This window comes from Rhinolophus sinicus, linkage group LG04 (genome assembly GCF_036562045.2).
Source record: "Rhinolophus sinicus isolate RSC01 linkage group LG04, ASM3656204v1, whole genome shotgun sequence".
In the NCBI taxonomy this organism is placed as follows: domain Eukaryota; kingdom Metazoa; phylum Chordata; class Mammalia; order Chiroptera; family Rhinolophidae; genus Rhinolophus; species Rhinolophus sinicus.
Genome location: NC_133754.1, coordinates 187152869 through 187178591, shown reverse-complemented (window position 1 = coordinate 187178591; position 25723 = coordinate 187152869). Strand labels below are relative to the sequence as shown.

At 58.4% G+C, this 25723-nt stretch overlaps 1 protein-coding gene across 3 annotated transcripts in view; it reads right to left on the bottom strand.

The window, feature by feature from the left end:
- Window positions 1-25723, bottom strand: part of COL5A1 (collagen type V alpha 1 chain) — a 148003-nt gene that overhangs the window by 69967 nt on the left and 52313 nt on the right. For all 3 annotated transcript variants that reach the window (XM_019718217.2, XM_019718216.2, XM_074331331.1), the window contains exons 5-16: window positions 17830-17961; window positions 16554-16691; window positions 15751-15990; window positions 14655-14822; window positions 14360-14416; window positions 9841-9882; window positions 9545-9607; window positions 4869-4943; window positions 3884-3976; window positions 2580-2636; window positions 1625-1678; window positions 1199-1252 (exon numbers count right to left, since the gene is read on the bottom strand). In XM_019718217.2, coding sequence (XP_019573776.2) covers window positions 1199-1252; window positions 1625-1678; window positions 2580-2636; window positions 3884-3976; window positions 4869-4943; window positions 9545-9607; window positions 9841-9882; window positions 14360-14416; window positions 14655-14822; window positions 15751-15990; window positions 16554-16691; window positions 17830-17961 — 1173 coding nt within the window. The remainder of the gene's footprint in view (window positions 1-1198; window positions 1253-1624; window positions 1679-2579; window positions 2637-3883; window positions 3977-4868; window positions 4944-9544; window positions 9608-9840; window positions 9883-14359; window positions 14417-14654; window positions 14823-15750; window positions 15991-16553; window positions 16692-17829; window positions 17962-25723) is intronic.

Genomic DNA, 25723 nt, shown 5'->3' with positions numbered 1-25723 from the left:
GGACAGAGAGCACTGCAGAGCCCGCCACCAGCCCGGCCCTTCTCCCACCAGCTCCTCTTCCCCAGTGGATCTTTCGGACAAAGGTCACTCCTTCCGCCCCATGTGTATTCACAGCCCCAGGGCCACTTAACTCGGCAACTCGGCACTCTGTGAACCATCCCTCAGCTCTTGTTTCTTTCCAGTTTTTACCTTGACTGAGAAATGATTTCTAGTGAAACTTGGTCAGTGCTTATAGAGATCCACAGAAAAATGTGATGAAATAAAACCCCTTTCAGAATCAGATCTAAGGTAAACCAAATTGTCTACCAAGAGTCACCAAACTCCAGCCTTGGTGGCCCTAGAACCATCTAGTGCAGCCCTCACCCGATCCTCCACAGGCCCCGGGACCTACGGCCTCAATGGACCCACATGACAGCGCTGTGCTCGGCTGCAGCTTCCTCCGTCACAATTCACTCCCTAACAGGAGGACTTGTAACCGCTAAGACAGTGCTCATCCTCGCGTTGTACACGCTGAAATCAAGGCAGGAACTGGCGGCTTAAGTGGACAACATTCTTTAAAGAGGTTCATACTAAACAAATACAACACAGGAAAACAATACTTTTTCACACCCTAGAAACATTCACTGGTTGAAAAGACCCACTTGTCAGATGTGGGTTAATTAGGGTCCCTGAGCTGGTCAGGAAGCTGTTCGTTAACTCACATTAACTTATAGAAAACGCCCTCTCAGTCACCGTGGTCCTAGGGAAACAAACTAGCTCCATTCATTTCATTCCATCCCAAACAGAGAATCCAGGTGGCTAGGACAACAGGTGAGCTGCAAGAGGGCCAGGGCGGCCATCTGGCCTTTTACCCCAAACCCAGGCCATTTGTGGAGAAACAAGCCCTGCCGAAATGTGGTCTTCTCAACGCTTGCTCCCAAAGGGCCTGGGGAATTGCTTTAATTAAAAATGTTTGTTAAGCTAAATTAGCATGCTCAGGACAGAGGCCAGGGTGGCAGAGGCAGGTGAGTCCCAGGAGACACCGCCTGGTGGAATGGGACCTCAGCCTTGGAGGCAGACGTGCCCTTTGAAGGGAGGTGGCAACTGGGCTTCCCGCCGCTGAGCCTGGACTGCAGGGTGGGCACTGGGGTACAAACCCACTGCAGACTCCCGCCCCATCAGTGCCCCAGCTGCTGTCACTGCGCCGGAAAACACTCACCCTTCTCCCAGGCTTTCCTGTGGGGCCGGGCGGGCCCTGCACACCTCGGGGGCCCTGTCCAGAATCAGAGGGCAAAGGGTCAGTTGCATATCCATGTTTCTCAGAGGCAAAAGCAAAGCCTTGTCCCCATGTTGTCACCTGGCCTGTGGCTCACCCTTCCAGCTGCCAACTTGTGGGCAGCCCCAGGTCAGAGCACAGAACCCGCTGCCCTGAGTGAGGGCGGGGACAGAAACCCACCAGCTCGCTCCCACTGCAAATATCAGTTATTTCTGTTCCGTGTCGAGCTCTGCATGAAGTGACAATTCCCACTAAGTTCTTTGAAGAAATGCAGCCTTTAGGGCGCCAACACCCCTCCCTGCCCAGTCATGGCCTCCAATGCACACAGGAGACGCCCCTTCAAAGAGACAAAGCGAGGTGCCTACGTACCTGCGGACCCATGTCTCCCGGCTCGCCCTTCAAACCTCCACTCCCAGGAGGGCCCTAGGGAGACACGTCTGGTTAAGGAACGCTTGGCGGCAGGTAAAGGCTGCCGGGGTGGCTACGGTGGGGGCCACGGAAACTACTCGGGATTGCCGGGTGGGCAGGCCTCCCTCTGAGGGCCAGCCTGCCCACCTTGGACAGATCCCGAGGGATGGGCAGTAACAGTTCATTGTCTGGATCTCTTCCTCATTCTGAGCAAAATTCTGGGCAGTGGAGGTTACAAGGGCCACAAGCTCTGGCGAAGGTGGTCTCTCTCTGGGATGCATGTGACCATCGCGCGTCACTGCCCCAGGCCTGGGACTACATGTGGACATCCTCCAGGCCTGTTCCAAGGCAAGATGCCCGGATGGAGAACAGCTCTGAGCCACAGACGGCGAGCACTGACCACAGACCCGGGGCCAGTGGCCAAGTCCACCCCTTCTAGGGAACAGCAGTGCAGGCACCATGCGCTTAAATCCTCCGTCTCCTTGCAAACTACACGAGCTACCCCAGGCCCTGGAGATGCCATGTGCAGGCCCTGTGCCCGGCACACACTGCACTCAGCTTGTGCAGCAGGTGCAAGGCGGGGAGGGCTGGCACCCTGAGTGTGCCCCACACTGATGCCGTCTCGACTTTGGAAACATGACTGCAAAGAATGGTGACGCCCTGAAACGATGAGGCTCAGAGCCCTGGGGTCAGGATCAAAACTCACAGCCAGTACAAGTATGGGGGCTCCCCAGCCTCCAGGCCACCACAGGCCCTCCCCCTGCCCAGGGCCCTGCCCCCACCCCAGGTCCAGTGCTAGAATGAATGCTGATGACCACTTAAAGTGAGTCCTCTCTGCAAGGAGCTGGGAGACTAAAGGGCAGATGGCCCACCCCTCACCACGCACCCCCATGCTCCCTCCCTGCCGACGACTTACCACAGGGCCGGGTCTCCCAGTAAGACCCATTGGGCCAGCTGGCCCCCTCAACGCCAACTGCAAGAGAAAACCAGACAGGCTAAGAAGTGGCTGGTGTACTGGTCCTGACAGGTGAGATGCTGGCAGGCAGCAAGGGGCTGACGTGAGAGGCCAAGGACAGGAGCCTCTGGAGGAGGAGGTCAGAGGGAGCCCCAGAACCCCCTTGTCTGCTTCTCTGGGGCTCTCAGCACCAACCACAATGCAACAGAGGAGGTGGAGGTAGAACCCAGGTGGGTGCCCATCCCCACTTTGGGGAGGGGTGCTCCGTTCCCGGGGCTGCTCAGAGCATCGTGCTGACCTCCTTCCTTGCTCCCCAGCCCTTTCCCCTCGGAGTGAGCTTGGCTGGGCTGCGCTGGGCTGGTCTATATATTTTACACGTGCGCTCATGCTGAGTACCATTTTATTCTGAGGCACTTCTAGCGCCCTCCAGTGACTGGGGAGCCCTTCTGAAGGGGAACTAAATCAGTCCCAGAAGCAGCAGCTGTTAGAGCCCAGCCACTGTGGACCCGGCCCAGACACCTGCTGCTAGGGCCCCCTCGCCCGCCTACACCCTGACCCTGTCCCACTGGCCCCATACAGAGGGTGGCTGCACCTGCCGCAGCAGTCAGCCTGCCCTCTTAAAGAACTTTTCCTGCTCCCATGTGCCGTGGTGTCCCCACGCACAATGCCATTTACATTTTAGAAGATTTTTTGCAAAATAAAACCTATTTGTAAGCCCACCCCCATCTGGCTCCTATTAGCAAGCACACAGATGAGAAGGCCAGCGGGAGGCCCAGGTGCAGGTATGGGGTTTCCTACGCACTGACTGCATCTCTCGGGCAGTTTGCTCCATCAGAACGACCCAGTTCCCAGCAGTCCTGCGCTGACTCACGCATTCTGAGCGCTGGTGTCTAGGCAGCTGGCTGGGAACCTCATAAATGGCCAAAAAAGGGCTTACTCGCAGCTCCTGGCGATGGCCACTAGGGGCGCTCTGCTGGAGGATCACCCACCCCACCCCACCCCACGGTGGCGTCTGCACTCATCACAGGCAATCAACAGTGGGCCTCATCAATTAGAAACTCAGCCCACCCATCAGCTAATGTGCAGAGCAGAGCAGTAAGAGGCAAAGGCTGAGCGAGGAGCTTTGGGGCCCACAGGGGCTCTCCCCCAGAGGAGTCTGGCTCAGCCCAGCCTCAGCAGGGACCGCTCACAGGGGCCTGCTGCAGAATGGCTGAGCTGTGTCCTCCCTCCCCAGCCCCACCACCTGGGACCCGGCCGTCACTCACCCGGGCCTGCTGCAGAATGGCTTGAGCTTGGGACTCCTGGGCTGAGACCATGGGGCCTTTGGAGCCGGCATCGCCACCCCCTCCAAACCGGAACTGCAGGTATAAGATGGGGGGTCACCAAGGGTGCACTGATGTGGGTGCCCCCAGTGGACCTCGGGGTCGAGGTGGTACCCACTGGCCTCTTGGGAGACAGCATAGCCTTAGAGGGTTGCTTGGGCAGCTTCTAGCCCCAGACCCCTCCCTTTGCATGCCCCCCTACTCTGCCAGCACAGAGCTGTCCAAGCCCCACCTGCCAATTTCAGCCCTGGGGCCTCCAGGAGAACCCCCCGCCATGTCTGGGAAGCCCTTTCTGACATCTGTGGCATCTCACCTGGAGACCCCATTTCTTGCAAGGAAAAGCCAAGGGCCCATTCAAACACCTTGCTAAGGAGGCCCGGCCAGGCTAGTCCTGGTTCCACGCCCGGTGACCCTGGGCTGCGCCCAGCCTCCCCGTCACGAGACAGACAGGCAGCGTGGCCTCACAGGAAAACTGACAGTCAGAAGACTGCTGTCCGCACCAGCCACATACTCGCTCTCCGGGCCTGGGCTCCCAGGAAGGAGATGGCCCCGGGCCCTTCGCCCACAACGTCATGGCAGGTCAGGCTCAAGGAGGAACCAGCTGGCAGCCTGCTTGGGGGTCTGAGTGGTGATAGTGGGTGTTTGACAACTAAGGCAGAGGCCACACAGCCTCCTTCAGAGGCCAAGTCCATTCCCTCTCAGGTGGGCCCTGGACACGGGCAGAGGTGCAGACCTTGGCCACTGGTGTCCCCTCTTCTGTGAAGGTGGGGCACCCTCAGAGGAGCCTTCCTCTATGACATGGTTGGCCCAGGCTGGGGCGAGTCTGCAGCCAGGAGACTGTGCCCCTCGGAAACAAAGCTCCGGACCCCACTCCCCATTGCATTTGTGCCCTGAGCCACCCAGCCCCACAAATACTCAGGATACTCACAGGCAGCATGAGCATGGTTCCAGGGGGGCCAGGCAGCCCGTCAGCCCCGGGAAGACCTGGGCGTCCAGGGGGACCCTGTGGACAGAGGGGCCGAGAGAGCTGGGTAAGAGTACAGGACAGAGCTGGGCCAGGGTGACGGTAGGGGGTCGGGAGCCATGGCGCCGCTGGAAGTACACTGGACAAGCACAGACTAGTGTAAGACTCTGTGGCACGGAATATTCCAGAACCCATGCCCAGAGAAGGGGGCATTGCTATGGGATAAGGATGAGGACAGGTTCCTGGTAGGGAGGGATGAGGACGGAGGTCTGGGCAGAGGAATTCAGAGAAGGAAAGGCAGGGAGCCGCAATCCAGAGGGGACGAGGCGACACTGCAGGAGGTGGGTGGGGGTGGCGTGCTGGGCGTCCACCAGTCTAGGTCACCCCATCCGCGTCTCCACACCACACAGGTGGGCAGCTGAGGAAGCTGGCACTGGCTGCTCAAAAGCCCAATTCCTGCGCTGTTGGCGAGGGCTCCTCACCGGGCCCCTCCCACGGACGCCACGTGGGTGACCAGATGGACGACGGGTTCAGGCGTCCACTTGCCCGGACACACACGGGGCACTGGCGTAAACAGGAGGGCCATCCACAGGAACGAGATCTCCTCTCAAGCAACTTAAAAAACCCACTTGCACATGGATGGCGCCGTGGCCGCCACAGATGCAGGTAACCTGGTCTCTACAGCGGGTCCCTGGCAGACATCCCTCCATACAGTCTCCAGGTTGATTCTGGCCAGCTCGGGACCACACAGATGTAAAACTGTCCTATAAGACACTTTATTTGCAGAACCTTTTCTTATCACTCAGCTTTTTCACTAAATCAGGCAGACTCCCAAAAGCTTGAGGCAGATGAAGTTGACTTCGCATCCAGATGGAAGTGTAACTACGTCCCCCGGTGAAGCAAGACTCCTGCTGGCCACACTCCAGCGGAAGCCTCAGGGGTTGGTCCCAGCTACGCTGGAGCAAGGGTGCTACCAACAGCAGAGCACGATGGCCCCAGAGAGGAAATGAGATGCAGTCCTGATTCCAGCCCAGAAGACCAAGAACCGGGTGGCTCTGGGACTCTCCAGAAGGCCGTGGAACCGTCTGGGCCTGAACCAACACTTGCTTGTTTTGATTCGGTAGTTATTTTGTGTCGCAGAAGCAACCTCTGTCCTTGTGAAAAGCTGTGTAACAGGTTTATACGAGGTGGAAAGTGAACATCCCTCTCCTTCCCCTGGAAGTAACCAGAGCTGAGGTCTGTGCGAGCAAAGAGGAAGCTGGAAGCACACACCAGACACACGGCACAGAACACATTTGTCCGTTCACAGGGCACGGCGCCTGGGAGGCGCTTCCCTTCCGTTTCTGTGAGGTCATCTTCTCCATGTTGTTCTGCAACTTGTTCTTTCTCTTCGCTGCACATCTCAGCCCATTTCTGAGCGTAGCCTCATTCTAGCCCCACGACTGGTGACTCATCCATCCTCTACCGAGGCACATTTGGGTCTTTCCAGTTTTCAGGATGACACCTGCTGCCATGATGAATATTCAGGCATCTTTCTCAGGTAGGTCCCTAGAGCAGAACCGCTGGGTCAAAGGAGTACACTTCCTCTTTTTTTAATTGTTAATGGATACAGTTAAATTCCCTTGCCTGCCATCTTGGAAACAAATTCTCCGAAGATAAAAAAACTTGTTTAAAAAAGAAAAATCTAGAGCACATTCTGCCACCCAGGTTTCCTCTTGGAAATGTAATGCCGACAGCTGCTCATAGCTGAGTTTCCTGCCTCGGAGTCTATCCCAAATCAAACCCCCCAGTTTAAACCTGGGGGTGCATATATCCCATGGACGAGATGTTGTCTACGTGGTGTCTGCCTGGTCTGCGTGCTCCTGTCCACGTGCCATGTGACGCTGGAAGCCAGGAAGTGCACGGCAGGCAGCCCCTCGCCCACTGTCTCCATCTTCAAAGACCCTCATCTCCGTGCTCTTCTTCCCTGCTCGTTCTAAGCCACTGTGGTGACAACTCAACCTCAGGGCTGCAAAAACAGTTTTACCCTCACATTGGAACAAATACTTCCTCAGCCACAACCAGAACGATCCCAAAGAATGTGAAAGTAGAGAACAAGGATCCCCAGGGACCCTGGAGGAATGAGCGTTCAGAGCAGAAGAGCCACCCAGGAACCCTTCCAACATTTTTAAATTTGACATGAGCCCTGCATAGCTACTAACCTGAGCCTGTACTTACTCCTGCAAACAACTGCGAGCAAACACTTGCCAAACACCGAGCTCTGTCACATACTTGTTCCCTGAGCTGGAAGACGGCGCTAATCAAAGCCGTCTTCTCGTTTTTCGAAACACCAAACACAAAGCTCGCTCTCTGTCCCATGGCCTGTGTCAGACACCCAGGGACGCTCCAGCAAGCTGAAGCGGGGAGGTCGTGGGGCCCCTTCTCAGCTCCCGCCACCGGGTTCAAGGTGGAATAAGACGTACTGTCTGTCCTCGTGCGTGAGACAATGAGTCTCAGGAAGAGCCATGTGCGGCCTTGACAGGCCCACAGGACAGAGTGGAGCTTGCCTGTGGCTCATGGGCCATCTTGCTTCCTGGCTACAAAACCCCAACAGGGCACACAATTGGCTCTGACGGCACAAATGGACCCCAGAAGCTGACTTGTGATTTCTGCCAACTGTTTCTTTTCTCTAGAAATATCCCCAGATATTCTCTCTTTTCCTCTCTCTCCATAAACCATGCCTGGTTTTCTATTATATACCAGTGTTTATCATTCAAAGGCATCGTCTGTTCAATAAATAGCTCCTGATTCCAGAACTATTGGGAGAAGACCCCCCCTTTCCCATGGGAGCGGAGGGATCTTCAGAAAGGGCACCCAAAGCCTGGAGCCATTCCTGTTGTGGCCTCAGGGGACAAGGTGCTCACTGAAGGCGACTGTGCTTGGACACGGCCAGTCGAGACCAGGCTGCTGGGGCTTAGCACACCGCCCCAGGCCACCCTCAAGGCTGGGAGACCACCGTGGAATGGCCCAGGATGTGTGCGTGCATGTGCACATGGGTCCACATGTGTCTATCTGTGTGGGGGTGCACGCACATGTGTGTAAGCGAGTGCTCTCCTCTGCAAGACGGCCTGAGCAGTTGGAAGCACAGAGAGAACAGACCCTCACAGATGAAACAGCCGGGTCGGGCTGTAGTTCACGAGGCACCAGCAGGGTTCTGCCCAAATGCAGAGACCGAGTGGGTCAGAGTGTCCCTCTGGTTATGAGCATTTAGATCCTCGGTGCCAGGCCAGTGCCCAGCGCTGTGTGCTGGGTGGACAGACGGATGGACGGACACCTGGAGCCACACGGGATCCACGCACGGTGTGTGAAGCACAGAGCCCTGTCACACGTCTACGAGGAAACATCTGCTACGCCATGTGGTCCTCTCTCATTGACGTGGAGACTCGGTCACACTCATGGGTCCACATGTGATGCTCTGTGGGGGGCTTGGCCATCACCCCATCTCAGGCAGACCTTTGGAGCCGCAGAACTCAAGTCGTGCTTGTCCTGGGGTGGGGGAAAGCAGTGGCCTCCACTTGCTTGTCTGGAATTTCGACTGTGGCAGAGGGGGGAGCAGAGCCAGGGACGAGTTGGAAGGACAAGTGTCCCAGAGGCCAGCCGAGTCCCCTGTCACGGAGCAAGAGCCTCTTACTCTGGGCACCCGAAGCCACCGGCCATAAACCAAGTGGCAGAGAATCCTGTTTGAGGCTCCATTTGAGCTAGACTCTCAGAAGTCACCCAGCACGCAGGACAGGAAGACTCCAGCCACCTTTCCACATGACCAGAACCAGCCATCGTCCACCCAAAACCCTAAGGTTCATACTCCACTCTGGGCAGGACGCCAGGCCCTGGGGATAAATGTCCATTAGGACACACACCCTCCCAGGCTCTCTCGTCTACAGCTTAGCCAATTACCGGCTCTTCATCTGATTTTTCTCACATCGATATCCATTAGACGATCGACATTCATTAGACCATCGGGAAAAACAAAAGAAAGAAAAAGAGCCACGCCAGACAAGAACCGATCAGGCTGCAGTACTGCAAATCCCCACTAGGTGTCAGAACGAAATTGCGGTGTCAGGTTCAGCCCTCATCTCTCCTGCAGCGACCAGTCCCGCGGACCAGGGTGACCCCGGGAGCAGCCCTTTGCCCCGAGCAAGCTCCCCCGTGTCTGCTGCTTGATTTCAAACAAGGAAGGTAGAGTGAGGGGGATCAAGGCCAATGAAATCTTTGGGCTGAGGAAGGATCCATGCAGATTCCACATGAAGCCTGGACAGCACTGGAGCTCTGGCCACAGCAGCCACTGTTGTCACTGTCATACCAACGGAGGGCTGCAGCTGCAGGGTCCCCACTGTGAGCTGATCACCAGCAGCCTCCGTGGGACTACAGGCCGGCCCCACTGGGTCCTACTCTTGCAGGTGTCACCTTACTCACGGCAGGGCGCTGGTCGACCTCCCTAAATATCGGAAGACGCTGGACGCATTAAGGGGGCTGGGGCAATTAGAAGAAGGAAGTTGTGTGGCTGTCGTCTGCACATGTGAGGACAATGCCCGTCACAGAGCAGGGGACACACGGATGAGCCCGCAGAGCGTGGGATCCCAGGGAGCTGCGTCAGTCCTTACCCTTTCTCCAGGGTCACCCACTTGGCCAGTGGGACCCATCGTTCCTGGAGGTCCTGGCAGACCCTAGAATTGAAAATAAAATCAGGGCAGAGTTCAAAGATGCAGCCACAGGCAACACGTGGTACCCGCTTGTCTAGGTGATGGTGCAGGTGGGACCGGTGTGGTGCAGGGCCCCATGGAGTCTGCACAATGTGGCGAGCGCCCCATTTCCCATCCAGGAGCTTTAATGGGTGTCACTGACCCCCCGCCCCCGAGCACCTCCCACATGTCATGGGCAAATAAAAAGGGACACTCACCGCGGGGCCTTCTGGGCCCGGTGGCCCCTCCAAGAGCATGCCCTGGAAGAGACGGGGACAGTGTCTGAGGCCAGTGCCCAAGACCCTAGGGTGGGCGTGGGGCCCCTGCAGACCCTACTGGTGAGGACGGACCCCAGACGAGAGGACCGCAGATGGGGTGTGGCCTCCAGTCAGCGCCCACCCTCCTGGCAGGGGTCTTGAGCAGCCGTCTCTGTAATGGGGGCTATGGGGGGGGGCCACGGTGACTGTCCTCTGACCATTTCCAGGACCTACAACAAGCCCAGGACACTGAACCCACAGGCTTCCCTCCAGAGAAGAGCCTTACAATGCCAAGAGTAGAGCGGGGGACCCAGACTAACCGGGCCCCCTCAGGGACTCTCCTACCCCCCTGAGGGGGAGCACCCAGGGAGGTCCTGGGCAACAGCTGCCTGAGGGAGGAGTGGACCTCAGCCCTCAGCCGGGACAACCATCAGGCCCAACTCTGCTCAGACAGGACTTGCTGAAGCTCCCTCCTCCATCCAGGTGGGAAATACCCCCCATCCCCCAACAGCAGCCCAAAGCAAGTAAGTGGGCACTGCCGAGTCCACTGGACACTCGGCTGCCCTCCTCCAGCTGCTCACCCCGCTGGGCTGAGGTCCATCCTGCCTCTGCCCCACTGTCTTTACCCACAATGGGGACAAGGCCTTCTGTCCTCTCTGTTATCTGGGCTCCAGAGAGGGGGGAGTGGGCAGGAGGGACAGTGGACTTCAGCCCTCCGCTGGATGGAGCTCCCTGGCCCGGGGGGAAGGCTCCCCACTCTTGGGCCTCCACTTCCAGCCCCTTTCTCAGGGCAGGACTCCTCTCTACCCCTGTCCGGTCAATGCCAGGGTCAGCCCCCCCTCCTGTTTCATGCCCACTTCAGGGGGCTCTGAGCCAATGCACAACCTTGCAGAGAGGGAACAGATGTCCTGCACCCTGCCGGGGTCTGCACGCTGAGGATGCAGCAGGGATGGGTTTATCCGGGGGGCCTGGGAACAGGGAGGTTCTGTCCGCGCTGCTGGGCAGGCTTCGGCCGCACGCCGGGCCAGTGGCCATAAGCATGCAGTGATGTCCTAATTCTCCCTAATTCTTGTGACCTCTGGGACAGGGTGAGAGGGCTGGATGTACAGGCCTGGGGGCAGGCCTGCTGCCCCCATGCCCCCAACCAAAGAAACACGAACACTTCTCTCTAGGGATGACCAATGTCACTGTATCCTGGAGTTGTCTTCGAAAGTGAATGAGCCTCTTGTGAAACCTGGAATGTCTTCCTAGGAGAAGGAGGATGGGACCAGCAGAGGCACATGGATCGGCCCAGGCGCCAGGCGCCAGCTGGCGGGGGCTTCTGCTCAGGGGGCTGCAGAGCCCCTCCAATCCCCCGCCCCTCCCGTCACAGCTCCCTAGTTGCTGTGAGGGTGGACGCTGTGTTTACGCAGATGTGCACTCGGAGAAATATTTGCACGCGAGATGCACACAGAAAGCTTGTCCAAATGGCTTCGTAAATCCAGCTTTCCTGTTTCCTGCTCTGACAAAGGCAGCTGGGAAGGCTCAGAAACTGAGCTGGGGTTAGGAGAGAAACCACTGGCTGTTGTGGGCCCAGGGCTGCAGCTGTCTGCCCAGACATGCCAACTGCTGTTCTGGGCGCTGTGGCGATGCCAGGAAAGGATCTCATGGGAGGGCCCCCCAGATCACGGCGCATCGCTCGGGAGGGATGCTGGAAACGGCTGGGCGAATGAGCTCAGCAGAGCAACGCCTGAACTCTCCCAGGCAAAGCCATCGCCCAGACGCGCCCCTGTGGCCACCACCAAAGCGTGCGTCTATGACAACAGAGACGGTGGCCTTGCTGCAGGGTGCTAGCCCCGTCCACACCTCAACAGGGTGCAGACGTCGGTCCCAAAGCTCAGCTGGGAGAATAACTACCAGGAAAGGTTTCAGTGACTGCCAAACCCAAACCTCTCAATGGAGGTCTATCCACATGCTAAATAGCATGGACGGAAAAAAAAAAGGTTTTTAAACCACAGAGAAGGCAGAGATGGTGATTTGTGTGCCTCTGACGGACATTCACCGGGGGATATAAACCATGGAGTCCTGGGCTCCCTGGCCTGGCCCCTGAGGTCCTGCGACGGCTGGGAGCCCCCACAATGATCATTATCTTAGATGTTCTCGGCCGAGTGGAGTCCTGTCCTTTTAAGGAGCCTCTGGTGCTGCTGACACATTACAGAAGGTGCCGGATGTGAGTGGGAAATAGCCGGCCATGTCCCTTTGGATGAACGGAGAGGAGCTGCTTCCAAGAGCGCCATCGACAGTGAGTCACATCTCCCAGAGGGAGGTCCCTGGGGCAGGTGGGGCGAGAGGAAACAGGCCCCCCAACCTCCATGGGGACGGACGCCTGCGCAGTCAGAGGTGAGACCACGTCAGCGTCTCCCAGGACTCGGCCATCTGTTTATGAGAGCTGAGACTTTGAGGACATCTGGCGACACTCCAGGTTGAGAAACTCCAACTGTTTACATGATTCCTCCAGGGATACTAGCCAAGGGCCCGTGGACACTCCGAATGGGCTGGGGGCTGGGTGGGAGCGACGCCAGGGCCCGAGGCGGGGACCCTTCCCTAACAGCATCCAGATGGCTGGTTTTCCCCCAGCGAGGCTGAAATGGGTTTTCTGTAGACACACGTTTTGTGTTGGACTGCCCCTGTCTCCTCGCCCTCTCCTCTGACCCACCCCCACCAGAGGAGCCTGGAGCCAAACACCCGGAGCTGCCCACCGCCAACCCCACTCCGGAGCCGGGATGCACGGTTCTCCATGCAGTGTTCCCCATCTGGGGACATGAGCAAACAGGAAACTTATCCAGGCAGAGGTGACAGCCGAGCCCTCCCACCCCCGCCACCCAGCCAGGGGACCAAACCGGGACTCTACAACCTAAGTACCTACCTGCCCTGGGCTCCTACTTTCTTCCCGGGTAAGACACCCTTTGCACTGAAGCAGTGGAGACACCACAAAAGGCACCCCAAGTCAACAGCAAGTCCACCTGGGGACCAAAACCATCTGGGGAAATGTCACTATCAGTACCTATACCCCAATGAGGTAAGCACAGCTTGGACCACGGGGAACTGACACTGGGGTGGTTCCCACACCCCGTTTTTCCGGGATGGCCTCCCAGGCTGGGCTGCACAGTTCCTAACACCATGGATCGTCTGCATGGTGTCGGGACTTCTCGCATGGCTGAGCAAGGGGCCACCGGGCTTTGGGCCTCCCTAGGCATCTCTGCACCCCCACATCCAGATAAACCCTGTCTTCCTTGGACCTGCAGAAAGCACCAGAAAGGAGATGTCCCAGTCTGAGAAAAGGATGTGTGTCCAGTGCCCACAGCCCAGTGGGAGCGACGGGTCCCATCCCTGGGCCACACAAGACCACCTTTACATCCTCAGATACTTCTGGGGGCCGGGAACGGGCCAAGCCAGGAGAACTGTTGAGTCTCTGCCCACTGGAAGTTCCACCCTGCGATGGGACATATTTACATGCCCTGGCCCCAGGGCTTCAGGTCTCTCTGGCGAGATAAGAGCTTGCCATGTGCCATCCATCAAGGTTCTGAAAGAACCTTCCCAGAGCCCCAGGAGAGTGGAGGCCACCATGATTCTCCATCCAGAAGGGCACTGGGGCCCCAGCGTTGTGTCCTGAGCTCAGCCATCAGGAACCCGGTCCTGGCAGCACAAGCCACAGCCCAGGCCCAGCCTCGTGACTGGCTGTGCTTCAGGACCCCAGGCCCTCCCTGCAGCACTTGGATGATACGACGCGTGGACCGCTCTTCCTGGCCCACACCGCCGTGCCTACCACATGTAGGCAGGGGCCCCGCCCACCCGGCACAGCGGGTGGGGTGAGGGGTTAGGGCCCAGGCCCGGGGCAGCTCTCAGGCCCCTTCCTTACGGCTCCACACATGAAGACATGACTGAGAGTCGCTTTTGCCTAACTTACCCACGATCCCGTTACCCAGCATAGCTGGGTTTTATTCAGCAGGAGTCTCAGAGCAGCTCTGTGTGATTAAATTCCCCTGACGTGGTTTCATAAGCGTTTTCACCAGTTCCAGCGAACTTAGTCCACACCACACGGTTGTAGCACCAGCCGTGGGGGACAGAGCCCGTGGTAAACAACAGCACCTGGCCCAGCCCAGGTCCCCAATCCTTTCCGACCCTCCAGAGGGGCTCCGCCTCCCTCTCTGAATTGAGTCTCTTTTTATCAATTGACACACAGTGACATGTGCTGGTCTGAAGTGTACAGGGTAGACTTCTGACCAATTCAAAACCCAAGCAGCCACCACCTCAGCCAAGGTCCAGAACATTCACCGGCCTGAGTCTCAGCAATAAGCAGAATGTGGAGTTCACGGGGCTCCTCACAGTGGCCCAGGGCCTAGGGGTGCAGGGGTCCCACAGGTCTGGCCACAGCCCGTAAGCAGTGACCCCCACCCCAACCCCCGCCCATTTCATAAAGAGGATAAGAAAATGTTCTTACTGGTTCAATGATGGCGGGTTCTCCCTTTTGACCCTTCTCGCCCCGTGGTCCATCAATCTGGGATTTGTAAAACAAAGATGGAGGGAGAATGAGTGGGAGAGAAAGGCAGGAAAGGCTGAGACGACGGCAAAGCTGCAACTACGCTTACAAAGCCGGGCAGCCCCCCACCCCCCACCACGCACACACCTAGGCCCAGGAGACTGAAGTGAGCAAGGCTGCCATACGGTGCCGTCAGACCCGCCCTCGGGACCCCCGGTAAGGAGCCCACCACCCCCACACCTTCCCAGCCCCTCACCCCTTCGAAGATGGTGTCCTGGTTTGCTGGCATGCCCGGCCCGATCTCCGACGGGGAGACAGTGGGGTCGTAGTAAGGGTCGTAGTAGTTCTCATCCAGGTTCTTGATGGTTTCTTCAGTGAACTCCCCCTCCAGGTCATCCTTCCCTTCCCCCGGAGGCAGAGCTGGCTGAGAGGGAGAGGGGCAGCAGGGGTCACCCAGAGGATGCCAGGCAACTGGACAGAGATGCCCCTCCCTTTATGACTCCAGGCCCCACAGCCTCAGGACTCCAGGGACAGTGGCCTCCCAGAAGCCTGGAATCTGACTTGTTGGGAGAGCTCTTGGGGCTCCTGGTGGCCTCTTTACACAGCTTTTCCCTCTCACCATGTGGAAACTGGCATCCATACCCCCAAGGCCCCATGGCTAACGAGGGCTGTGCCAGGATGGGCCGTGTGCCTGGGGACGTCGGTGCCGTCAGGGCTCCACCCCAGGGCCTCAGTCTTGGGGTAACATGCCCCTAACCCCATGCCCAACAACAGGGGTTTGGACACATCGGAACCCAGTGTGTCTACTCTGTGGCCGCCACGAATTCATTATGGCACAACGGCTGTTTTTAAGCTTCTGCTCTGGACTGTGCACTGTGCTGAATTAAGCTGAAGACTTGGCAACAACCCCAGGAGACGGGCACAGTAGGGCCATGTTATAAATGAAAACACTGAGATGGAGCGAGGGGACGTCACTCTCCAAGGTCACTGGCGCCGAGTTGAGGCCAGGTCTGCCTGACGGGAAAGCCCAGGATGTGCCCAGAACTACCCGCCTAGCGTCCCGTTTGCTGGTCCACAAGACCAGCTGGTCACCTGTCCAGCCTGACGCCTCCCCAGGCCACAGACAGGGACACTGTCCCTAAGCATGCTCTTGTCCTCCATCCCCACCGAACCCCGAGAGACCTGGACGGCGGACCTCACTCCACCCACTTTGCAGATGAAAAACTGACAACACTGCGATGGACTCAGCAGGCTGGGGACGCCAACCTCGCTTGGCCTCTCCAGGGAGCAGGTGCCACCGGGGGCTCCCGCCCCTCCCCCCGACAAAGGCCACTCAGAAGGAAAGCAATTACGTTGGAGGCGTTGGAGGTCCCAGGGGTGCTGGTGGGAACGCCGGGCCCTGCGCCGTGGTCGGGGAGCTGGTCGGGGTCCTCGATGCCCTCGATGTAGCTGAGGTCCTCGTACGGGGACGGCGTGTAGTAGTCCTCGCTGGGCACGTAGTCATAGTCCCCTATGCCGGGGTCCTCCTCCTTCCCGGCCCCCTCCCCAGTGCCTGACAGCAGAGGGGCTATCGTGGGGGGCGGGGTCAGCTCCTGAGACCAGGCAGAGAGAGGTCGGGCTGGGGAGGTGGCCGGCGCAGCCACCAGGTCTGGGCTTCCTCTGTGGGAAAGCACGGGCCTCCCAGCCAAGCAAGAGCCCAGTGGACTGCGGGTGCAGAGTCATCTCAGTCCCTCAGGGAGGGGGCAGCCCAGCCCAGGAGTTGCTCTGAATGGACTAAAACCCCTGAATTACACACTTGGAAAGGGTGACTTGTATCTCAAAATTTTTTTAAAAAAGGAGAACATTCCAGACTGTTACAGCAGCCTGGGCCAGTCTCCTGGCCATCCTGTGGGGAGGTGACTGTGCCCCTTCACATCTCTGCCCCCTGATGTCACACACCACCACGGGCAGCCCTCTGCCCAACACTCCCCATAAGCACAAACAAAGCACATAGCATCAGTCACCCCGTCACTCCTTTCCCACCGAGCGTCCACCCGCCCCCACCAGTCTCCAGGCCTTACCTAGCGGCCCCACACTCACACCTGCCACAGCTTCTTCCTGCCCCCCAGCCCCCCACACTGTGGCCTCCAGAGACCAGCAGCCCAGCCGCCCAGACCTCGGCCACCTCCGTGGTCTCTCTAGCAGCTTCCACAGGCTTCTGGGTGGGTGCGGGCTCCTTGTTGGGGTCGTCCGTGTCCTCGTAGTAGGGGTACTCGTAGTAATAGGTCTCGCCTTCTCCCTCTCCTTCTGGGTACTGGAAATAATCGGGCACGTGAGGAAGCAGGGACCCTACCGGAGACCAGCCTGCTTTCTTGTCCCGCTCCGGGCTCAGCCGGGGGCTATGGACACCAGGAAGCCATGCCCAGCTCTAGGCACGAATCCCCACAGAGCCCTGAAAGGGCTTCTTCCCCCTCCAGGTCCTTGGGAAGCTGAGCCAGCCCCACGAGAAGTCCAAGAGAGGAGATGGGGGACCCCAGGACCCCTTCAAAGAAACTTGAGCCCTAAGAGGTCCAGACGTTCTGACCCTTTAGAACCCGAGGGATGGACAACCAGACTGTGGCTCTACTGGCAATGCCACTGTCACTCAGGATCCCTCAAAGCACATGGGAGGGACTTGACAGAGACAGGGCAGCCCTCGTCCTCAGGACCATTTCCACACCAGGAACTGGGAGGGGCCGGCCAGGAGGCCTGGGCTGCAGGACTCAGCCAGGAGCACAGTCCAGGCTGTTCTTAGGTTGCTCAGACGTGCCGGGCCAGGGGACCCACAGGTCCCTGAGGGCCACCGGTCCTTCTCTGACTGGGAGGAGAGCTAAAGAGCAGCACCGAATACTTAGAAGAAGAGAGTCAAAACTGGTAGAGGGTTCTCACAGGAAGTGTGAAAAGGAATCGCAGAAAAAATTAACCCCGGCACTGCTGGGGTGTGAGGGCAGGTGCGTGAGAAAGCCTGACCCACAGCCACAGCAGGTCCCGGTGAGGGGGACGAAACGAAGGACAGGTTCCTGAAACACTCGGGCCAAGGCTGCTCGTCAGAGGTGCTGTCACCCTGGTGGCCAGAGCACCCAAGCTTCTGCAGCGAACGGCCCTCCGCTCCCTTCTCCTTGGCCAGCTCCAGACAGCACCCCAGGGGACTTAGCCCATGAGGGCACCTGTGGCATCTCCACTCACAGACACGCCGTCCAGGTCATAAGCCAGAGGGTAAGAGCGACACCTCACCTTTGTCACCTAGAAACTTGTCTGACCCCAAAGGAAGGGTTCTTAAACGTCCTGCGGGACTCGCTCCACATTCTCTCCTGGTGGGTTTACTAACGAGGCCCCCGGCTTCTGTGCCCCTCACCCCACCCTACCTGCCTGACCCACCGCCCCCGCCACGAACCCAGCCAGAGCCGACTCACATATTCATCAGGGTTGGGGTCCTGAGACTGGGGGGTGTCGGGGACGGCAGTGTCACAATCAGGACTGTAGTGTTCGCAGTGATCGTACGCTGCCCGGTGGTCCGCGACGAAGAGCAGCTGCTGAATGTCACCCTGGGAAAGGAAGAAAGCCCTTGAACAAGTGGCACACCAGGACTCATGTGGGGACACGGGAGCAGCCTGATGCCGGAAAGGAGCATGTCCGCAGCCAGCTTTCCTCGCCAGAGCGGCTGCCTCCAAAACCCACTCAAGCCAGCTGGCCCACCCACCCGCCTAACCCATTATCCATCCATCCTTCCTTTCATAATCCATCCATCTTCCCTCTTCCCTTCCTCCGTCTCTCCTTTCCACCCACCCATCCATCTGTCCATCCATCCCTCCATCCATCTACCATCCACCATCCATCCATAATCCATCCATCTTCCTTCCTATCCATCCATCCACCCGTCCATCCATTCAATAGCAATTATTGAGCACCTACTAAGTGCTAGCCACTGCATCACACACAGGGGATACAGTCACGGCCCAGACAGAACCACTGCCCAGCGGTGCCCACTCTGCCTGACACCTTGGACTTCCCTTGTGCTCCATGGACAAGATCACACACACAACCAGTCTGTGTATTCACCAGGCTTTCATTGATGCCCCCATGAGTCTGGCCAGAGGCCCGGGGCAGCTCCTGCTCCTATGCCCTGCTCTGCTGTGGTCCAGCAAAAGGCATGCTCCACTCCTCAAGGGCAGAGCCAGGAGTGCAGGCAAGAGAACGCTGTGCCATGACTGTGACCCAGAGGCGTGGTGCCATCCTGCACATGTCGGAACCACAGGCCCAAGCAAGGAAGCCATGCCCTCCCTGCCTTTCATTTGGTGAAGCGGTGTGAACCCCTTCTCTGTGGCAGGGAGGCAGAGAGACACAGAAAGGGACCAGGTATGGCCTGCCATCACTTGACGTGTCACCCAGAGTCACTAAGTGTGAGTCCCCGGATGGCCTTCAGGGCTCCGAAGCAAGGTGCCCGTGATGTGCACAGCCCTGGGGACAGGGTCTATCACCCTCCCTGGCTTCCCAAAGGCTCTGGGGAAAACGGGCCCAGAGAGGAAGTGAAGTGGTGGTGACCCAGCAGGAGAACTAGGCGCCATCCTGGAGTCCAGAATAGGCCCACCCACTGACCCCCGAGGCGTGGTCCTAAACACATGCCCCCCACGCTCAGGTTTGCAACCCCTGAAGGAGGAGCGAGTTGCTCAGAGCCCCTCAGGCAGGCCCGTCTCCATGCAGACGGGGCTCAGGAAGCGTTCCTCCTGCTAAGGCCACCCCCACATGCGGCTCCGCCTCTGGCAGCCCACACGGATGGACCTCCTTCTGTCAGGGTCACTGGGCCAAGGCCCACCCAGCCCCTCTGCCATCCTGCCACGGGCCTCCTCCCTCTGGAGAAGGAAGGGGAAGCAGAGTGAGCGCCTGCTCTACCGCAGCCCAGGCCCCACCACAGCAATGGGGCTTCACAGCACACCTCAGCCACCCCCTCCTGCCCACACCAGCACCTCGCCTGCCGGAGGTTTCACTCCCAGTGTCGTGCTGTCTGCAGCGGCTGGTAGAGCTGCCGAGCTCTTGCGTCTTCTCCCTCCTGTTCTCTCCCTCTCCCCCGTCCCACTTCCCTCTCCTCCCCCCCCCTTTTCTCTTTCAGCCCCCTCTCCTCCCTCTGGATGTCAGAGGCTCCTGGCCCACACTTTAAACTCTCCAGCAGAAGAGAACCATGTGACAGGAACAGTGAATCAAAACCACACGTTTTCATTAAGCAACAGGACTTCTAGTTCAAATTTCATCCGATTCAAATAAAATATTTTCTCCTTTCATGGGCAGCTTGACATCTGAGTATATGTTCTCCAAATGCAGTTACTGCAAGAAAGAGGCGACTTGGGGGCTTCAGGGGGCGGCCGTGACCATTGGCACTTGGGGCGCCCTGGGCCGAGCAGCCGGCACACTGTATGGCAGCTCCCTGGGGAAGGGCCGGGACGGTCCCAGCCCTCTCCGCCCTCGCATCCCAGGGCTCGGGCTCAGCACCGGGCACCAGGCAGGGCCGAGTCCATGGCATGAATCTGTGAATGGGTGCGGGTGGGACGTGCTTCCCTCGCTCTCCTCAGACCCAAGCCCCCATGCGCGCTGACCTGGCCCTCGGCAGCCCCGGTCCCCTGCCTGCCCCAGGGCTGACTCCCCGAATGGCAGCACGCTGAGCCCGTGCTGAGCTGGGGGCCGGCCGCACGGCGCTGGGAGCAGGAACCGGCTTCCTCCTGGCGCACGGCCTCCACTGCAAACACCTGCGCTGGTTCAAAATCATGTTTCCCACCAAATTCTTCAGTGGGATTTAACAAACATGCCTGTTTCTTCTGTGGGTGCATCTCTCCAGGGTCAGGGGTCTGGCCACCCCACCCCCACTGTGGAGAAGGGGGAACTGAGGCACAGGTGTTGGGGATGCACGAAGCTCTGGGCACCCAAAGGTGCAGTCAGGGCTGACGAGGGCCCGTACAGTCTTCACCCAACTCCCACCTTCCTCTTTGAGCCAAAGGCAGCCCCTTGGAGAATGCCCCTCCTGACGTCCCCAGGGAGATCTCAGAAACTCCTTCTAAAATGTCCAATCAGAGCCAACTAATTTCTCTCTGGAGCAAGGGGGCATGTACAAGACTGCCCAGCCCAGCCGTCCACCAGCCCGGCGACATCCTCCGGGAGCCTCGGTGCCCCCATTCAGCCACAGGAAACCTCGGCCTCCCCTGCCCTCCTCCATGCTCGATCAGACCAGGCAGAGAAATCTGAGCAATACTGTGAAGCCAGAACTTTCATTGTTCAAGCTCCCTGCACTTAGACTTTTCAGGCTGGGGACGCTGAATACCTGTGTGTCCTTTGCAGAGATGGCGTCCCCACTGTGCTCTGTCTCCTCTCAGCCCAGGGCTCTCAGCAACCACCACCAATGACCTGGAGACAGCACAGCCTCGGCCGGCCCTCTCTGCTACATATTGCCTTTCTGGTCAATATTCTGGTCATATTGCCAACGATCACAGCTTTATGGGTGTTTTGAGAGCGTTTTCATGATGCCTCCTGTGAAGCCAGCCCCCTCTCCTGGTGGAGCCGTTCATAGCGGCTGTTGGTGAGAGATGCCGGGGGCCTGGGAACAAGTCAGCAGGACTGCCCCAGGCTTAGGCGTGTCTGTGTTTTGGGGGGACGGGGCTGAAGGCTGGAGCCCAGGGCTGAGTCAGGACGCTCACCTGCGGCTATAAGGACCACACACAGTGAGCCCCTGGCCTTTTCGGAGCTGGACACCAGCTCTAGGAGGCTGGCCTTAGGTCAGAGTTGCTGGTGGGCAGGGCCCTGACCCTTCTGGAGGCACTGAGGACACCCTAGGACTTCTCAGCTCTGGGTGGCCTTTTGGGTGGGGGGCGCCTGACGACCAGGAACCCTCTTGTAGCCGGGCCTTGACCTTGGACAAACCTGTTGCCCCTTCCCCCAGAGGCAGCCGAACAATCCCCACAGCCCATTTGTACGGTCTGAGGTTGCTTGGTGTGTATGTGAGTGCATGTGTGCACCTGTGTGCTTCCTGCGTGTGTGCCTGTGTGCACACACGATGCAGAGGATGGCTTCTGTGTGACTGACTGGCCTGGCTGACCCACATCTGAAGAAACAAAAAAGGAGCACCTGTCCTAAGGACCTGCAGGAGAAAGTGAAGGGACATTACCACCGCTGGCCAGCACTGGCTGCTGACCTCGGAGGGCTCTGCTGTGACGCCAAGGGGCCTGGGATTGGGTCCCTCCCCACAGCAACAGCCCATCAGTCCTAGGGCTGCTGGCACACACTCTGACCCCACTTGCAGGCCCGACATGATGGCTTTCTGAGGTGCCCTGTGCAGTGCGGCCCCGGTCTTTCACATCCCCTGTCCACAACACGTCTGGAAGAGAGTGACTTCTCAGACGAGCCCTCACCTGTCCTCGCGGCCTCTCCAGGATGGAGTGGCAGCCTCGTTTCTTCTCTTGTCCCATTTCACACAGCATGAACTGAGGCTCATGGAGAGGGCCCCTCTTGAAAGGGCACAGACCCCAGAGCTGCCTGGTCCCCTTGGAGTTCAAGTACTGTGCCCTGCACATATGATAACCCTGCCCTACAGTGGCAGCTTGCCCAACAGTGGCTCAAATCACCTTCCCAGCGAAGCGGGTGCCTGCTACGTTCATTCCATCACTCGCTCTGATGGTGATCACAGCTTTCTCCTTTTACGCCCCCTATTTCTGCTCCTGCCAGGTCAGGAGAGCTCTGCTGAGCTCCTAGAAGCTTCCGCCACAGTGCCTATTGTCATTGAAGCCACTCTGTTTCACTTTCCAGCCCAGGGTCCGGGACAGCAATTAGCGGTAGGATAGGCCAGGCAGCCCAAGAGGCCATCAGCTGCTGGGACACAGCAGGACGCATGCTGTCCTTGGCTCTCGCTGGGCCGGGAACGTTTTGCTGAGGGAATCAGTTCTGCCTTTTCTGATAATGAGATTTTATCCAGCCAACGCGTCTGCTGTGAGTGGAGGAAATTGAAGAGTTTTTGTTGGAGAGCTTTACAACCTTGGGGACTGGAGATGGAAGGCGTCCGGTTTGCCCAAATGAGGGAGGCTCTCCCACGGGCACGTCCCAGGCTGGCGTGTTTGTGTTGTCGCCCCTTATCCCCTCTCGGTGCCATTCACTGCTGCCTTCCTCCTCTCAACAAAACCTGCTCTGCTGGGGGAGAGCAGCCTGGCGGCACCAGGGCCCCTCCTCGCCACCCCAAAAGGCCCCGCGGGGATCCGTGCGTGGCTTTTCCTGTGATTTTTGTAGCCTATTTTTAGCCAGAGCACTTCACACTCATAAAGGAGACACAGATAACTTGAGAAAACAAACTTTTTGTTGGAGGCTGTGGGAAGGATAGTTAGAAGCGTGCTGTTCACGGAACAAAACCAAGAGGAAGGCACCCACCTTCCTGCTGCCAGGGACTGGCCACAGGTTTGCACCATCTGCGCAAAAGGCAGCCCAGAATAAGTCGGCGTGGCCACCTGTGGCTTAGGGAGGGTGCAGGGCGCCCCAGCTGGGCTCTCACAGGACAGAGGGAGGAGGCCAGCAACCCTGGGTTCCCACCCCAACCCAATGAAACTTAGGTGTGTTCCCAAAGAGGCACTGCCACGGTTTCCTCCCTATTCAATGAGTGAGCTTGAGGCTGCTGGGAGGGGGGCGCCCGCCCGCCTCTGTGAACAGGAGCTGAAGCAGGGCTGCATTTCCCAACGAGCAACAGGGGGGCGGCACCCACGTGCAGATCACCCAGGACGTGTGAGGGCACACACCATCACTGTCCGCCCTGCAAAGCCTCCTTCCCAGAAAGCCTGGTGGATTCTGACAGACATGGTCAGTGCAATGGCCAGGAGACACCAGGCCCTCCTTCCACGAGCCAGTTCCTGAGGTCCTGGGAGATGTCACACATAAAAGGCCACCTGCTTCTCCTGTTCAGGCTCTTGTGACCCAAACAAATCCCATTTACAATCTGGTTGTAATATTTTTCATCCATGAGTCACACAATGGAAAAGCAAAGGCCCTGGCCAGAGGAGGTCTAGATCATTTTTTCCATGATTTTTGGAGAACCCGTGGAGTCTGAGAGTGAGACTAACACTATTTGGGCAAGTGCTAAAGAAATATCTCCCTGTGGTCATAAACCACTTCCTGCTGCAGCCCAGGTCCCGCTTCCCAGGTCCCTGTCTGACTTCCCCACTACACACCAGTCCCCTCCAGCCCCCATCCAATTCTCACCTGTGCCACTAGCCAGCTGCTGCTCCAGGGTGACTAGGGTTGGGTCTACTCACACCTGCACTGGTGCAGGCTGGGAAATGACACAGCTGAGTCTCCATCGGGCGCCAAGGGCACAGGGGCAGGGAGGGGGATGGTCAAATCCAGCCTCATTGGACCCTGAAGCTGGTTGCAGTGACAAAGGGGCCGACTTAGAGAACTCAGAGAGGGGACACTCCATTCTCAGACTGAGGGACAGGGCAGCCGAGCCAGTGTCAGGGGCCAGGCAGATGGGCCCACCTCCTCAAAAGCCCACGAGACTCTGTAAAGGGCATGGGTCTCACGTCATTTCCCTGTTGGCTGTGTGGCCCTGGACATTTAGATGACCAGCCAGCCCAGACACAAATGCCCACACTCGTTGCCTGGGCAGCATGTGAGTGAAGCAGGCCCATCCTGCTTCCCTTTGAACTTTCAGAGCAGCAAGCCTGTGGGGTCTGGGTTGACCATGAGCATGAGGAGATCATGGGAGGACACACTTTGTGACAAGCTCCACAGAGGAAGGGGCACAGACTGGCATCACCATACAGAGGGGCGAGATGCTGACCAAAGGCGGCCTGGGTGCTGGATCCCTCCTCCGCCAGCAGTGGGGCCTCACTGGTTCTCTCCAGGCATGTGTTTGTTCATTGGTGAAAGAGGATAATAAGATCTGGCCACAGCAGTATCCTGAGGACTAAGTGTGATACTGTGTGCAGGATACACAGTGGGCCTGGGACAGTGAGGACGAGATAAACAGAAATTGCCACCACCATCACCACCATCACCACCACCACCACCACCATCACCACTAGCACCACCACCGCCACCAGCGCTACCACCGTCACCACCGTCACCAGCGCCACCAGCGCCACCGTCGCCACCACCGCCACCACCGCCACCACCGCCACCACCGCCACCACCGCCATCACCGCCACCATCACCACCACCACCATCACCACCATCACCACCACCATCACCACCACCACCACCACCACCACCACCACCACCGCCATCACCACCACCATCACCAGCATCACCAGCATCACCACCATCACCACCACCACCATCACCACCATCACCACCATCACCACCACCATCACCACCACCACCACCACCGTTATCACCACCACCATCACCAGCATCACCAGCATCACCACCACCACCACCACCACCACCACCACCACCACCACCACCACGACCCTGACAGAGGCTCACCAGCCTCTCCCACGTGAAGGCAGTCAGCTCTGATCACTCTTGCGCTCATTCAACCAGCATTTGTGGCACCTCTGTGATGAGCCTTATGGGCTATGGGCACACAGATGGATAAATCAATGTCCCAGACCTCAAGTCTCAAGCTTAGAGCTTCCTCAGGGGGCAGCCAAGGTGACTGAGTGACTCGCTCTGCCTGGGGAGGTCAAGAAAGGCATCTGGAGGGGGTGGCCTTGGAGCCCGGCCTTGGAGGCGGTGGATGCTACGTGTTCACATCCACGGATGTTCCATTCATCGTCCTCGCTCTGTCACCGCCTCATCCTGTCCACTTGGATGCGATTCTCCACCCTCCGTCACCAACGCCCTCTCCACCCTGCCTTCCCCAGGCTCGGCTCCGACTCCAGGTGTGCACTTAGCCTCTGCTGGGCACAGCCCAGACCCTCAGTCCTGCTGCAGTCTGTTCTGAACGGGGTGCTGCAACGCCGTGTCACACCCATGGTCGCTCACGGGCTTGACAGCCTCCAACCCCTACGTCCTTTCGGTAGGAAATGCTTCACCACCACATCGCATCGTGCTTTTATACAACGGATTGCTTTGAACCACATGCAGAAACGCACACTTATCCTTACTGAATTTCATTTCCTTAGTTCCAGAACATGGTCTCAGCCTGAAAGACCTTGCAGAGTCTTCCTTCTGTCGACCAAGAGAGTAACTTGGCGTCATCCGTGACAGTCAGGCTGGACTCTGGATCTTTCTGCAAATCCACAGCCACAGGAAGCATTCTCACGCGCAGGCAGACCATGCACACCCCACTGTGGGGGCCGGGCAGAATGGGGGGCTGCTCCACACACTCTGTGCCAGCGTTCC